Source organism: Amblyomma mixtum, chromosome 3, assembly GCF_055824585.1.
Source record: "Amblyomma mixtum isolate Tamu chromosome 3, ASM5582458v1, whole genome shotgun sequence".
Lineage (NCBI taxonomy): Eukaryota > Metazoa > Arthropoda > Arachnida > Ixodida > Ixodidae > Amblyomma > Amblyomma mixtum.
Genome location: NC_143014.1, coordinates 129,847,831 through 129,862,700, shown reverse-complemented (window position 1 = coordinate 129,862,700; position 14,870 = coordinate 129,847,831). Strand labels below are relative to the sequence as shown.

The 14,870-nt window shown below is 50.9% G+C and overlaps 2 protein-coding genes across 2 annotated transcripts in view; one reads left to right on the top strand and one right to left on the bottom strand.

Moving 5' to 3' along the window:
* The window catches only part of LOC149351810 (glycosyltransferase 25 family member-like), a 372,526-nt gene that overhangs the window by 54,755 nt on the left and 302,901 nt on the right, over positions 1 to 14,870 (bottom strand). The gene's annotated exons all lie outside the window — the stretch shown is intronic.
* LOC149351812 (adenosine receptor A3-like) lies at positions 2,054 to 5,675 on the top strand. Its single transcript, XM_089577090.1, has one exon. The coding sequence runs from the start codon at positions 3,214 to 3,216 to the stop codon at positions 4,294 to 4,296; it is 1,083 nt and encodes a 360-aa protein (XP_089433216.1). The 5' UTR covers positions 2,054 to 3,213; the 3' UTR covers positions 4,297 to 5,675.

Genomic DNA, 14,870 nt, shown 5'->3' with positions numbered 1-14,870 from the left:
CCCGTGGGTTCGATCCCGGCCAGGGCGGTCGAATTTTGATGGAGGCGAAATTCTAGAGGCCCGTGTGCTGTGCGATGTCAGTGCCCGGTAAAGAACGCCAGGTGGTCGAAATTTCCAGAACCCTTCACTACGGCGTCCCTCATAGCCTGAGTTGCCTTGGGACGTTAAACACCCATAAGAGAAAAAGTTGAATAAAATAATGAACTAAAATTGAAACTGAGAGTAATAAACACGCTTGCTCTTAACGGCCGCGAAAAAAAAAAAAGAACATTGCTAGGGTTGCGCTTGCGTGACATCTAGTAGCTTCTCTTAGATATCTCGCTCACGTTAGAGGCCACACTCTGTAGAAGAACCACAGTGCTTCATAAAGCATGAAAGAAAAAAACTCGTACGTACTGGCTCAGCTGGAGAGCAAAAAACTAAAACAACCGTCTTGGCGTCGCCTGAAGCACCCAGGAGTATATTTCCCTTTTAACTAGTTATATGGTTCAAATCCCTTTATTGTTCGGCAGCTCGATATATTTGGAATGCATATGAACGAGAAATTTTAAGAACGGAAGAAAGTAGCGAAATTTCGAAGGAAGGGGCACAAACATTACAAAAAAATCTTACAAAAAAAAAGAGATAAACTGTCAACTAAGAAATAAAACAATACGTAATAAAACGTACGTCGTAGTACAGCGTGAGGAGTGCCGCCGAAGAGGAGCAGGGGAATGCGCCAACTAAGGGGGAAGGACTCCCAAAACGGCGCTGCGCGGGAGTTTGGTGTTCCTCGGCCTGAACGAGTGAGGAATGGTTTGTTTTTCGGAGTCGGTCCGAAATACGAGACGACGACAGAACCACTCCGGTAGACCGGCGCTGTGGGTTTTGTTTTTTATTCTTCCCGGCTAGCTAGCAAGAGCGGCTAACAGCGACGTGTGTATTTTAATTTGTGTTCGTTTCTTTCTCGTTGTAGTATCTTCTAATTAGCCACAGCGGCTCACATCGAGGCGTGCGTTTAATATTGTGTACTTTTCTGTTTCGTTGTGACATCTTAAGTGTGAAAGATGGCGGGAAAGTCATCTATTGGCTAAAGAGTCGGTCTTGTGCGGTCGGTGGTGGTCCCGAAGCCGTGCGTGGAGTTGGAGACGCGAGTTCCTTGAGCAGCGGCCGGACGGGTGGGCCGTGTGGTAGCCGGCGGTGGTCCGGAGTCGTGGAAGTTTGAGAATTTATTTTTAGTTAAAGCGGAGAGGCCGGAATCTTCCGGCATGTTTAAACCAGTTGTGTATATATTGTGAAAACTTCTCGAGGAAAGCCTTTCAAGTACCTCATTGTCAAGACCTGCACACCTGTCTGAACTCACCAATTGCGAAGTATGTCCCCAGGGTCACTCACGAGACCTGCCCTCTACTACTCCACGACAACATCAGGATAACATCAACATTGACTCGACGACAGAAGAGAGGGGAGAAAATTCGTGACTAACACTTTGTATGCAAAGCCATGTTCGAAACTGCCAAAGCGCGGTAAAATGGAGAGAAAGAAAAAGGAAAAATGAAAAACGGAAAGCGTTTAACCTAGCGTTACCGTGCGCCGCACTTGGCCCTTAAAGGACATTGTACATGCGCAGTTGGCAGGCTGGCAGAAGCTGTATGCGGTGGCGGCACACAGTAGCGCTATGAAAAAAACTCTCTAATAGGCCACTGATCGGATAGTGGATCACCGGTCGGAAAGAGCCCCCTAGGCGACCGACGGGCTTACGGAGCGCTGCGCTCTTCGCTGGAGACCGGCCGGCTAACTGTTGAGCTTCCCGCAAAAACAGCGCGGGAGTAAGGGGTGGCACGGAGACGGAGAGAAGCGATCCGGAGGGGAAAACCGTCCGGATGCGCGCCGCACAGCGTCCCCTCACTGCATCCTCCGTTTTCCCGCGTCCCCACAAGCGCGCTCTCCCCATGCGCGCCGCGCGCCGCTCGCAGCGCCAGGCCGTGCGCGCGGCGAGCGACGAGCTACAAAGGCAACGGGCGCCCACGACGCGCCAGTCTGCGCTCGAGTCACCGTCGCTGCCAGACGTACATAGCCGGCACCCGCCGACGTCGCACTCAGGGAAACTTTCGCGCCCGAACCCCTGGTGCCACCGAGATCGACTTTCGTGTGCTGCCATCAACCCGGCTCGCCTGCGACCACCTGTTTTGCCAGCCACCGGCGACCGGCGCATCACTTTTTTCTGCCCATCGCGACGGACGTTCTCTTATATCAGGTGACTGTCCCGTGAACAACTGTGACTTTCCGAAAAATACCGCGGCACTCTCTGCTGTTACCGCGCTACTTTTATTGCACTCTTGACAACTACCGGCTTAGGCGACTAGCATTTGAAGCAGCTGCAAGTCGGAACACGAACGAACTTCCGGCCAGTGAGGTGGACACTTTCTGCTTTGACAACATCAAGCTAGGGGCGCCGAAAAAATATATACATAGAGACCATACATACACACCCTCTGCGGCAATTTTCTTTCCCTCTGGACAAGTACGTGCGCCGAGCTGTGGTCGAACGATCAGACGGAGAGCTTGCATAGGGCGTTCAGCGCTTACAGCAGACAACAGAAGAAAAAAGAAAGTCAGCACTACCGTTCATGGAAGCATCAAGTGAGTACGAACAGATCCCTTTCGTCGCAAAAATTCAGTAAGGAAAGAGGAAGACTCCATGTGTGCCCGAAATTTTGTGCTCGGACGTGACATGCGAAACAAAATGAGACCCGGGTGAATCCGAAGCTCTAGAAAGAGCTCTCCCAGGGAACTTGAGACATTTTGAACTCCCACAGGAAGTTATCGCGCTTCCGCGCTAAAAAGGGCACCGAAGCTCGACGACCTGACAGTACAAAATCCGTTTCCGCCCACTACGCCTTTACACGGTCCTCTGAACTGAATACCCAAGAGAGCTTGGAAACCTGGAAACATTCGCTTTTTTTCCGTCTCATTTTATGTTTCTGTTCCTGCTATTCGAGGAAGAGCGCCAATGAACTTCCGTGCGCACTCCCTTGTTGAGAAACGAGCATTCTTCCATATTTCACCCCGTCATTCCCATCTAGCCGTTGAGACGACCTAGCCTGGAAGTGAGAGAGGACTGCCCTCTGCCACCACGAGCGACCCCCGAAAACCGTCAAGAAAGGACGAAGCGCCGCTCTAAGCTGTGTCGGACTCACTACTCTTCGGAACGTTGACCTTGAAGTCTCATCCATGAGTGCTGTTAACGTAACGCCAGAGGACTTGAACGTCACGGCCAGGTCGCCGCTAGATCTGGCCCGTGACGTGTATCGCTTAGCTGTCCCGGTCATGCTCGTCGCCTGCCTCATGTCCATGGTCTTCAATTTGGTTATCGTCGAGTCGGTCCATTGGCTGCGCCGCAGCCCCAGCCCGACACTCTGCTTCAGCCTCAGTCTATCAGCGGCGAACGCCTACGCATCCTTGGTCGTCGGCATCGGCATCGTGGTCAACAGCCTTCTTCCTACCCTGTACCACATACAGCCTCCGGCCTGCTGGGCGCTGTCCCTCGAAGCCTTCCGCCTAACTGGCCTCATCGCCTCTGTATTTCACTTGCTGGCGCTCGCCGTGAACCATTACATCGGCATCCTGAGACCTCTTCACTACGCAGCTACCGTGACTCGTCGCACCGTCTGGCTCACGACGGCGGCAATGTGGCTGGTGCCGCTCTTCTTCTTCCTCATCTACTTCACGAGCGTCCCGGGACAGGGATTCCAGGTGGCCAGCTGTCGCTACGATTTCATCCTCTGGAGCACGTTCCGCGTCACACTCTCCGGACTGTTCTTCGTGCCGCTGATACTCATGTGCTTCATATACACCCATATCTTCTTGCTGGTGCGGCGTCACCAAATGGGCGCGGGCATCTCGGCCCAAATTCCGGGACAGCTGCGCAAAAGCGTCAAGGCTGTCTACACTACGCTGCTGATCCTTGGCACGTACCTCATCGGGTGGATGCCTGCCGTGCTTTTCTACGTACTGACATGCCTCGACTGCCCTTTGCCGATCACGTCGTTGTCCCTGGACGTGCGCCTCACTTTCGGCATACTCACCAACACACTGGTGCTGATCAAGTCATTCGTCGACCCAGTCGTCTATGTGGTGCGCATGCGAGAGATCCAGGAGGCCTTCATGCTCATGTGGAAGTCCCGCTGCGGTCTGGTGGACGTGGCCCGGTCTTCAGTCGACCTCATGCGGATGGCCCACTCACGCACGGACACGCAACGCATCACCACCAACGGGTCGCAGCACAAGCAGCGCTCAATCGTGCAGTTCAGCTAGCCGGGCCGTCTACGTGGCCAAGCGTCACCAAGGCAGCGGCCAAGGACCGCGGGGACGCCCTTGTGAGCGTGGCGCAATGCGGCCTGGCGCGGCGAGGTGTGCCACCAAGATGACGAAGAGACGACCGCGGGACGGTAGCAACTGGTTGAGTAGAACGCTGTATAGATGCAGGGGGCACCTCGACATCAGCCTCGAGGGGCCACCTTCGCAGCGCCATCAGGTCAGCGTCCCAAAGACACGGGGCATTTCTCATCCATTGCCCATTTCACAGTGTTTTATTTCCCTAAAATTCGCTCAAATTCAGCACAAGTTATACGCCTGGAACGGGACGTCTAGGTGCCAGACAATTATTTCACGTGCCACGACACGTGGACTAAGTTGACTGGCGCCTGGAACGTATATGTTGATGCCTCTATTAATACGAGGGGCGAGGCAGAGGTTTTGGGTAGCCTACTTATATGTAGCTTTAACTCTATTATGTGGCTGATGAAGTGAGAGGCAGCAGGGTGCGCGCGCCGCGATAAGCCTTACACGCGCTTCGAGGCGTTGACGTTATCGACACGTCAAGTGCCTCGCGGCACTTGACGTTATCGACACGACGACGTTACTCATTAAAAAACCCATGCTTGTACTTAACCTAGCCGCCTTGTAAAGCCCTTACCACTCGTTACGAGCTTGACCAAAAGGTTTTATTTGACGCGTTAGCAGCCAGTAAAAGGTGTTTACTGATATATTTTTTCCCGCTTTCCTCAGGAATTTCTACCTGACTGCCTGCATTGATGATTGGCACGACACGTATTTTTTTTCACATTATTTTCTATGATGAGTTCTTTTCCAACATCAGCCGCTTGCTAGTGGCAACATGAAACGTGTCTCGAAACTTCGACCCTAGACTGTTCGGTGTGCCCCTACCTAATTGTGAACTTCCAAAGCCACAGGGTTTCAGCACTTTTGAACCAAAAGGAGCAATCACACAGCTTCCTTACCGTACAGGGCCGAAAGTACATACCTACTTTCGGCCCCGCACATAATGCTCCAGTATCCTGCATGAGAGAGAGAGAGAGAGAGAAAAGGACGGAAAGGCAGGGAGGTTAACCAGGCGATGCCCAGTTGGCTACCCTACACTTGGGGAGGGGAACATTGCCGCTCTTTTTCCTTTTTTTTTTTTTATCCTGCATGGATTCAGCGTGAAACAGTGGCATTTTTTCAATAACAGAGCGGATAGTAATGAAGAAACAGGAACCTAACGCAGTGTGCTGTAAGCAACCCCTAGTAGTCTCGAACGCAGAATAATAATTGCTGATTTATATCCAAATGTTGTGCATTGAAGTTGTGTTGCAAGACTTTCGTGTGACTCTAAGGAGGAAGACAATTAAATCATTGCTCCCATTGCATTCAAACCTGTGTCCTTCCTTGAATGAGTATGTTTCCTGCTCGCAGAGCTGCATATTACGACACCACGGCGGCATAGAAAATCCCGGGGACACATCCTCCCGCCGTAAAACACCACGAAGATACGCAGCAGAGCTTGAAGAGTTGTTTGGTACAGATTTAAGGCACAGGCGACAGAGCGGGCCACAAATCGAAGGTTCCCAATGCGTCAACAATCGCGGGCCTTTCCCCTTGTCGAATGTTTCTTCTTGCTAAGCACTGAGGGCACCCTTTTATGAGTCGGACATTTCATCTATTTCGTAACGAAGTGTATACTTCACACTCTGAATATCGCGGGAAAGGTCTGCGCACCGCTACCACATACATAGTTCTTCACAGGTGCATATGGCGGACATAAAGCCCATCGTGAATATAGAGGTGAGCACTGCCTCCTGGCTGTAAGAAACGGCGCCGCACAAGGTTTGTCGAATGTTAGATGGGCGTTGTCTACAGCATCTCGTTCAGTTTCGGTAGATGCTATACGTAGAGATATATAGGTTGCCGCCCCAGTGACCTTATTCGAAAGCGTCCCGCTGCGGTTCAGGCAGTAGCATTTGCAGGGAATCTCGCCGATAAATGTTGCCGGTGTAGATGTACGGCATGTTTTCAGCAATAATTAGCTATCAGGATCGAGATTCTGGTGATATTTACGAAGTTAAAGGTGCACTGAAGAGGAATCTGAACTCGCCTTTTTGCCGCGGGAACTCGATCTATACGTTCCGAGCATTCCTAGAAACTTCGACTTATTGCCCTGTGTGGCCGATTTTTCTAATTAAATCGAATTAACGTCCGGCTCCCGCCTTTATTTTTGAATTCTCCCTCGTACGGTGGGAGGAGTCGACCAACGCGTGGAGTGCCTTTCAGCCAGCTCCGTGGAGGCTTTGCTTTCGCTTTATGTTGTTTTTTAGGTTTCCGTGAATAAATAGTTTCATTCGCAGATAATAAGCCGCAAAATAAGCCCGCAGAAATAAAAATACGCGCGGACTATATGCTTCTGCGAATTACTACGTATTACTCCGCCGACGGCAGAGCGGCAGGCCGCCACGGGACAGGGTGAAAGGCACTCCGCGCGCTGGTCGACTCCGCCCACCGTACGAGGGGGAATTAAAAAAAAAAAGGCGGGAGTCGGACATTAATTCGATTTAATTAGGGAAATCGGCCACACAGGTCAATAAAACGACGTTTCTAAGAATCCTCAGAACGTGTAGATTGAGTTCCCGCGGCAAAAAGACGAGTTCAGATTCCTCTTCAGTGCACCTTTAAGTCTTCGAAGCGGGGCGATTTCTGTGTGAGTGCTGCGTTTGTAACTCTATGACAAAAAAAAAAATGGCGGTTACACCTTCGCAATGCGGATGACCAACGCCAGCTGCTCCACATTGTGCTTTTGAAAGCTTTGCATTTGTTTTGAATACAGCTGCCAAGCATGAGCGTGCGATGATTGTGTCTGCGTTTTGGGAGGGTTACAACGAGTGCTTTTTAGTCGCACATGATCGCAGGCACAGCGATGGTACTTATATTGATGTTCGAACACGGCCACCATCGGTCCCCCACGTTCTGCACGCCCACGGCTAGGTCATCTAAGCAGCGCCTCTTGAGTTTCCGACCCACGTTCGCCAAAGAAATGAATGCAGCTGGGCCTGCACCGCAGGCGCTCCTGGCACTCAGTCGATGCCAGCAGCGCGGGCGAAGAGCGGCCCGCATCGCACTCCTGTCCGCAGGCAAGACCATCCAAGCAGTCGGCGAGAAAAAGTGTGACCTAATGAACGCGTTTATGGACAACTCGCCCTGACCCGCAGTGACAATGCCCATCCCGTTTTTATCCAACATTCTATACGACGGTTGCGACACTATTATCGAATTCGTGTGAATTTCGTCAATATTTTTGTTCACCGCGTTGGTTGGGAGTTTTTTCGAATTTCTTTTTTTCAGTACTTTACCTCGCGTTTTTTTTTTCTTCGGCGTCAAGAGTTCATTTGAGTTACATAACCTACGGTCGACGGACAGCAGTTCTTTTTTAAATATATCTGGCCCAGAACAGTGTATTTATCGCTCATGCGAGAAGGTGAGCGACACCTGAAGACGCCTGGCTTCATTAAAGCGACTAAGGGTAGTTCGGGAAGCTGATCATCATGGAAGTCAAACCAAACGCAGCGCGGAAACACCGCTATTACTTGCCGCGATGTGTGTTGGGAGATATCCGCGCAAAATAGGCATGTCAGTGCCTTGGTAATTCGGACTTCAAGGCACCGGAAAAACCGTCCGAATAATCTGAGGATCGAATTATCGAATCCTTTCGAGAAAGAGAACTGCTCCTTCAGGACGGGAAGGAAGAAAGGAGCAGACAGGACATACTCAGTCTTGTCTGCTCCTTTTCTCTGTCCTGTACTGCAGCACCGTTTTCTTCCTTGAAATGCTTCACCAACTCGCTCCTGAAAGTGCTTTGTTGAATTAACGGGTGCCCCCCCCCCCCCCCCACACACACACACACACAAGCCGCCAAAAACCGTTCGCATTATAGTAAATTTATTTGTTGAAAACCTGGGCTGTGGTGGTATGCTTCTCAGGTGAAAACTGCGCGGCTACGGCGATTTTTCGCTGTTCCGCCAAACGCTTTACTGCGTGCACACTGTCGGGAATGCCGAAGCAGATCTGTTGCAAAATGGTAAAAGCTTCCGCTTCCAGGGTGTGATGCACGGTGTGACACCGGTATGGAGCTTCTTCGCGGGAGGCCTCGTCGCATTTGAGGAGACCCAACAGCACTAACTGCGAACAGTGCGTGACGAGCGCGCAGTTCCGGCGCAGTGGAAGAACGGAAGAACCGCGCGGACGGATACGAGGGAAACATGCGTCGGCGCCAGAACGGCGAGACGGCTTCCGAAAAGAGAGTACCAGCGACGTGTGAGACAGCGTCAGAAACGGTGCGCACCTAGCTAGCTCAGCTGGTTGGCCAACGCGCGGCTGATAGCCGCTGTTGCCGCGAGCTGGTGCGAGGATCGGGAAAGCGAAATCGAAACTATGCCGCCGCCGGACTATTTTCCAGCGACCAGCAACCCCCTCCCCCATCCCCCCCCCCCCCCCCCTCCCGAACGTCGTAACGCCTGCCGTTGCACTGGTCACAGCTGTACAGAGAAGGCTGCGATATGCTGTTCAGGGGCTAGTTAGTCGATAGAGCTTGCTGTGCCGTCATATCTTGACACGGCCCCCCATCAGCAGCCCGTCCGAATTAACCAGTCTGAGACGAGCTGCGTCCGAATTAAAGAGCGTCAGCGCCATAGACTTGCATGAGCGCTGGCCCCGACCATGCCAGAAGAGCGAATTATCCGAATTTCGGAATTAATGGGGGCAAATTCAGGATGTTTTACTGTAATAGCGTCAACGCAGATACACTGACCGTTCAAAAACTGCGTCACGCACGAGGCGGTGGAAACCTTACGACATCATCGCAACCTGCCCATCGTGACAAGTGGAAACCTGCCCTCCAGACGGTAGGGTATCACGCTATCGCGTCATATCCTAAAGGCGGAGCCGCAACAAAACCAACAGCAACAGAAAATGCTAACGCATTCGAACGATCGACCGAGTATAGCCTAAAAGTTTATTTTATTTTTTACTCCTTCTCGTGAAATAGATACGACTGAGAGAGAAAACAGAGCGCATGACGAACATTCTGAAAGTTTATAAATTTTCGCGCGAAGAAAATTGCTTACACTTAGGATTACACTCAATGGGTCGTTACCAGAGTGGTGTCTAAACACCAGCGCAATATTCGTTTCCATTACTGAAGTTAGGCAACAGCAAACAAAAACCACAGCGCAGAAGCGCGTGATCTCGTCAGTTTTCTCGCAAGGCATGGTTTGGGTGAGCTGGTCCGCAGCTGAGAAACGTGAGACAACCGAGCACGCACGCACATGAAGAGGATAAGAAATGTGGCAGGATTGTTGATTAAGCATTGGTTCCCTCGTCTTGTCCGCGTCTCATTTTGCTTACTCTTTTTGAGCCCGGTTTCGTAACGTTTCTCAAAAATTTCCTCCAACCCGACGCTCATTCACTGACAGCGCGGCTCCCAGAATCTGCATGCTCTCCGTCACTGACGTGGCTGCGAGCGATGAACTATGCCACAGTGAGGTGGCACACCGCATTTCAGCACAACGCCCGTTTCGGTGGCTGTGTAATGCTTAAGGGATACTGGAAGCGCAAACTAAAGCTCCATTCCGTTGGAAGAAAAGAAGGAGCATGCGAGCTTTCCTTCCTCGTCGATGCGCACATTTTGTGGTATTTTATCGTGCGCGAAAAACTTGTTCGGTTTGACAGCAAGCTGCACCACACACTAAAAACAAGCGACGCATTGGGTATCCGACACAAGAGAAATTGTAATGTGAGAATCAATCTACCGGTACGTTCAGCGTATCTCGGTTCAAGGAGAAGCAGTTGTCACGCTTTCATGCTTCTTGAATAAGTTTACTCTGCTCATCCTTCTTCATTGCAACGGGATGACGCGGTATCTTTACGCTAGCGTCGAAGAAACTCTCACAGATGGCGTTTCTGAAAAAGGATGAAAATTTGTAAAGACCTGCGAGAAGAGACATTATACCAGAAGGGCATTCATTTTTCAGTGAATGCCGCAGTATAGCGAGACTGTTCCGCAGCTGGAATGTACTGCCTTGAAAAGCACAGACGAACGGTCTGCTGCTCTTTTCCGCTACACGATAGCAAGAATGGCGATTTCGCGTGTGCACTGGCCAATGAAAACTTCAAAAGACAAGTTAGTCGCAGCAGTTACGCAAGGAAACGCATTGTTAAGGCGTCTGGGACGTAGAGCCTAGAACACTCACGGTGACTCAGCGGGCTCAATGCGATCGCAAACGTCGCGCACACGCCTCTTAAGAGGATTACCGCGGCCGAGGCGCATATAACACCACTCCCAGAACCTGCACTCGCAGCGCCTCTTATGGCCGCACTGCCCATGACCGCGAGCTGCTTATTTGCACGCCACGACTTCGGCGTGCTCGGTCCCGCTGGTCGTCGAGCCCTGTCCTGTATATTGTGTTCTCTTTCTCAGTTTCAGTATGGTGGCCATAGTTTCAGCCTGGCGTCTGCAAGCCTCTAAACATTAGCCACACGGTCGGCGTAACCGGGCTAATGAACCGACGCCCGAGAACGCTTTTAGCGCCGGTTTCTTAAATGCGAAAAAATTTGTTAGGCTACCCCTTGTATTGTTATGACATTATATTTTCGTCGTGTTTCTGCTGCACGCAGTACGTTACTGTACTCGCTTCAGCGTCTTCGATGGAGAAGTAACGCCATCTCGCGGAGCGTGGAATTTATACCAAGTTGTCCACTAGTTCCAGCGACGGCAGCACTTTTTATTAACTTTTTTTCCCTTTTCCTGCCTGTATATCTACACATTACATATATTTCTGTGCACCTACTCAATATGTGCTAGACTGTTGTTCGATGCAAGTGTGTGTATCGCAATAAAATGAATTGAAATTAAACTTGCGTGTCGCAAACACGTTCAGCATTTCGAGCATGCTAATAGGCATGATCATCGAAATTATTAAACTATATAACAGCAGCAGGACCCGCGCCATCGAAAGCAGTTGTAACGTCCATATCGTTTTTCATTAGCGCTACTACTATGTCCGGTTCAGTGCTCTTACCTCCCCCATCTGACACGGAGCATAATCTAGCTATGCAGCTTTCCGTTAAAAAAAAAAAAATGTTTTCCCATCACCATAATCTCCAGATAGTCAATCCGCGATATTTTTTTTTTTTTTTTCGTTTTGAGTGTGTGTTGCTACGATGTTTCTAGCATCCGGAAAGGTGAGCTAGCTAGGAGACGCCCGCGGAATCAATTGTGCCCTGATGCCGCACAGCTGAGACGAAGTCAACACCTATCCTAGAACGAGTAATTATGCACCGTGATTGCGTTTAACCTTAACCTACTTGTGTAGCACACTGCCTGCCAGCAAGCCGGCAACTAACTGAACTACGACCACGGGGAGTCCCCATACATATTCAGTATCCAATTTCGCTTGAAAAATTTGCAGGTCGTTATAACGGAGCCTAGAAAAAATGCTACTGGCCGCGGTTCCGTTGGAAACGGGCTCTGCAGGATAAAGAAAGCAGAGGAGACGCAGCGCTGGGCACCAAGCACGGCTCGTTAGCAGGGCCCCCTCACGGGACCCTGCTCTCGGGCAGTGCTCACCGCCTACGCAAGTTTCGCTTACGCATGCGCGGCGCACCTAGATGCGAGTTAATTGTGCTTGCTCGTAAGCCAACGCTTTCGGTGACTATATCCTTTCACGTGCCGCCAGCTCCGCCTTTTAATCCTACCGAAGCCAACAAATAACTTTCTTTTTTCCTTTTTAAGCTCTCCCTTTCCTTGGACGCTATATCCTGACGACAAAGCATCGGCGCGCTGACCATCAATGGGTGATGCTTTCTGTTCGGATAATGAGGTCACGAGAGGTGGCTACCAATGCAGAGGATGTCCTGGGCTACAGACCTCAGCGTCTGAAATTTTTTTTCTCAGCTCGGCAGTGAGGCATATCGGACCTAAAAAAATTTAAAGTTGCAGCCTGAAATGTCTGCTTTGCCTGGGAAAGCCGGCAACAAAGAGCGGTTAAAGGGCTTACTTCGCTCACACGAGGCAGTCAGCGGGTAAGAAGGACGAAAGGCCAACAACACAGAACGAAGGAGCGGCCTAGCAAACCAGCCGGACTTGACGCGATTATGCCAGCGACGTCTTTGTTACTGTGCAATACTACACTACAGACGATGAAACAGACGAAGAACAGACATATATATAATAAGTCCGCTTGCTTTACATGCTTTTACATACATAAAAATGCATACAAATGAAGCGCGCTTCGTTTGTATACAACGCTATTCTTTACCGGTTTCATCGTAGTGTTGGGTAATAGCGCGCAGTAACCAACTGGCCCCTGTTTTAGCACTGAAGGGCAACATGCATAGCAACAAGAGGGTGACAGCCGGGCTCTAACGAAGCACAATACAGGAGCGTTGACTTCATGTGGAAGGTCGGTGTTGGGCGAAAACTTTGTCGGGGATGTGCCACGCCAGCTCAACATTTCCGAAATCGAAAAGGACACGCCGCTGTTCTGTGTGCGCTATACGCGTTACAACATCTCGTGTACAGCAACTGCGCTGCGGCTTTTGGATGGGTGTTATCTAGTCGAGCAAATATTTACTCTCCGAGCGCTACTTTAGGTTACGAAATCCGGCCCAGTTCGCTCCTTAGAGGCAAACGTATGCATAAGAGTCAATTAGTCGGTATCTGTTTGCTGAAGTCGGAGCTAGCAGAGGCAGTTTCTTAACTCCGGGGCCTCGACCTGCAGACTCTCGACACCCACAGGCCGCAGCACTTGCGAAACTCTGGCTTCTGTCTGCATGCCACGCAAGCGGCATGCTGGAGAATGGAAAGTGAGCTGGATGTAGTAAGGCAGATGAACGGTTGCTGTGAGATGTTAGGGCGTCGGGAGGTTGCCCGCACATGACCGCCAACGCACACGTTAAAATAAAGCCTGCTGACGATATCGATGAGGAAGAATCCGATGGACTACTGAAACAATATAAAAAAATATTGACTGACGATTACGGTACTCCTTGATGCGAAATTTGAGCACAGCTTAATTTTGCGATATGTCGAGGCAGAAAACTCAGACGACGCTTAAGAGTACAATCCGAAGCATTGCCGCTTTGTCGCACAAGGCCTCCAGAACTATCGCACTGAACAAACGGTCCTCTGTGGTGTGGCGCGTGCCCGTTTCCATGGTAAACGGCGTGGACTCCAGAAACGGCCCACATAGACGCCCATGTACCTCCTGGTTGAAGGAACGACTCAAGAGAAGTTTTGTGGGAGATCTTATGCTGATTCGAACATAATCAGCCCCGCACCTGTGCGACAAAAAAGGGGGCCACAATCTTTCCGCAAGAATTCGCCTCACTTGAGCAAGGCAGTGCATCGTTTTTCACAAATTCTCCAATGGGTGACGCCTGAAACTGAGAGGTTGCGGGGGTATCTATCGCATCCACGGCTGCCGCTTATGCGCAGTTGGTTGCGGTGCACGTTCTGAGCATGACGGCTACCTGTAATTGCGTTAGGGAAGTCACTACGCAACTTCCGGCGCAAATTGAGCGCTACCCCTCTCGCTTGCCCCCGCCAAACCCTCCTCCTCCTCCACTATCCACTTTACACCTCCGCCTTTTCATTCTCGCCCTCCCTTCATTATCGCCCCATTTTCATCCCTCTCAGCGCTCTTCGCTATAGAGAACCCAAACTCAAGTGTGGTCGCACAACGTCAGAGCCGAGCTTCTCCCCTGGCGGCGAGCTGTAGCCGACAGAGAATGAGCGCTGCCGGCGCTGGAGATCTGATGGCAGCGGCACTCGCACGCGCTCTTCAGTCCGGCAAGGGCAGAGGAGAGGAAGTCGCTCCGCTAGTTTGGTGCTCTCACTCGACAGGCGTGTTTAGCGAAGCGGCATTTTCGCAATTACTTCTTCTGCAAGGATGCCGTATCAAAACAACTAAAGCATACGCCTTGAAAATTTGACAACAGGGAACATCGCTCGAGTGCGCCGCTTCGTTTCGCCTTGCTTTTAGAACGTTCGGTATTTTGAGCATGCAACAAAATTACATTTACCTTGTGATACACGTCGTAAACGATCTGATAGCTGACTTGTGAAACGCATTTCCCGCTCAGTCGTGCTTCGCCGCTGTCAGTCGTCTGCTGTGCAGAGTGCAAGTGATTAATGAGCTTTCCATCTTTAACCAAGTTCGCTTTCCCATATAGCCATCAAGCTGGCAGATCTTTTTGAAGCCGCACTGCAGACGGTGCGGCAGACGGTAAGACGCGAAGCACCGCAGATGCAGCGCGAGAGCTCTGAAGAGAGAGGGAACGCTGCGAAAGGAGGAAGCGCGCAGTGGGTATCCCCGTTTCTATTTTTCTGCCAGGGATGACGCTCCCCGTCAGGAAAACTAGCGCCCTTCGGCGGTGCTTTCGGAGCCTATAGACGGTTTTGTCGAAGATTTTTTAATCGAGCAACACTGTGATTTAGCCCAAGACACTTCCTGTTCGAACGAAAGCTGGCGCGTCACCTGCACCGGCGCCTTATTAAACAC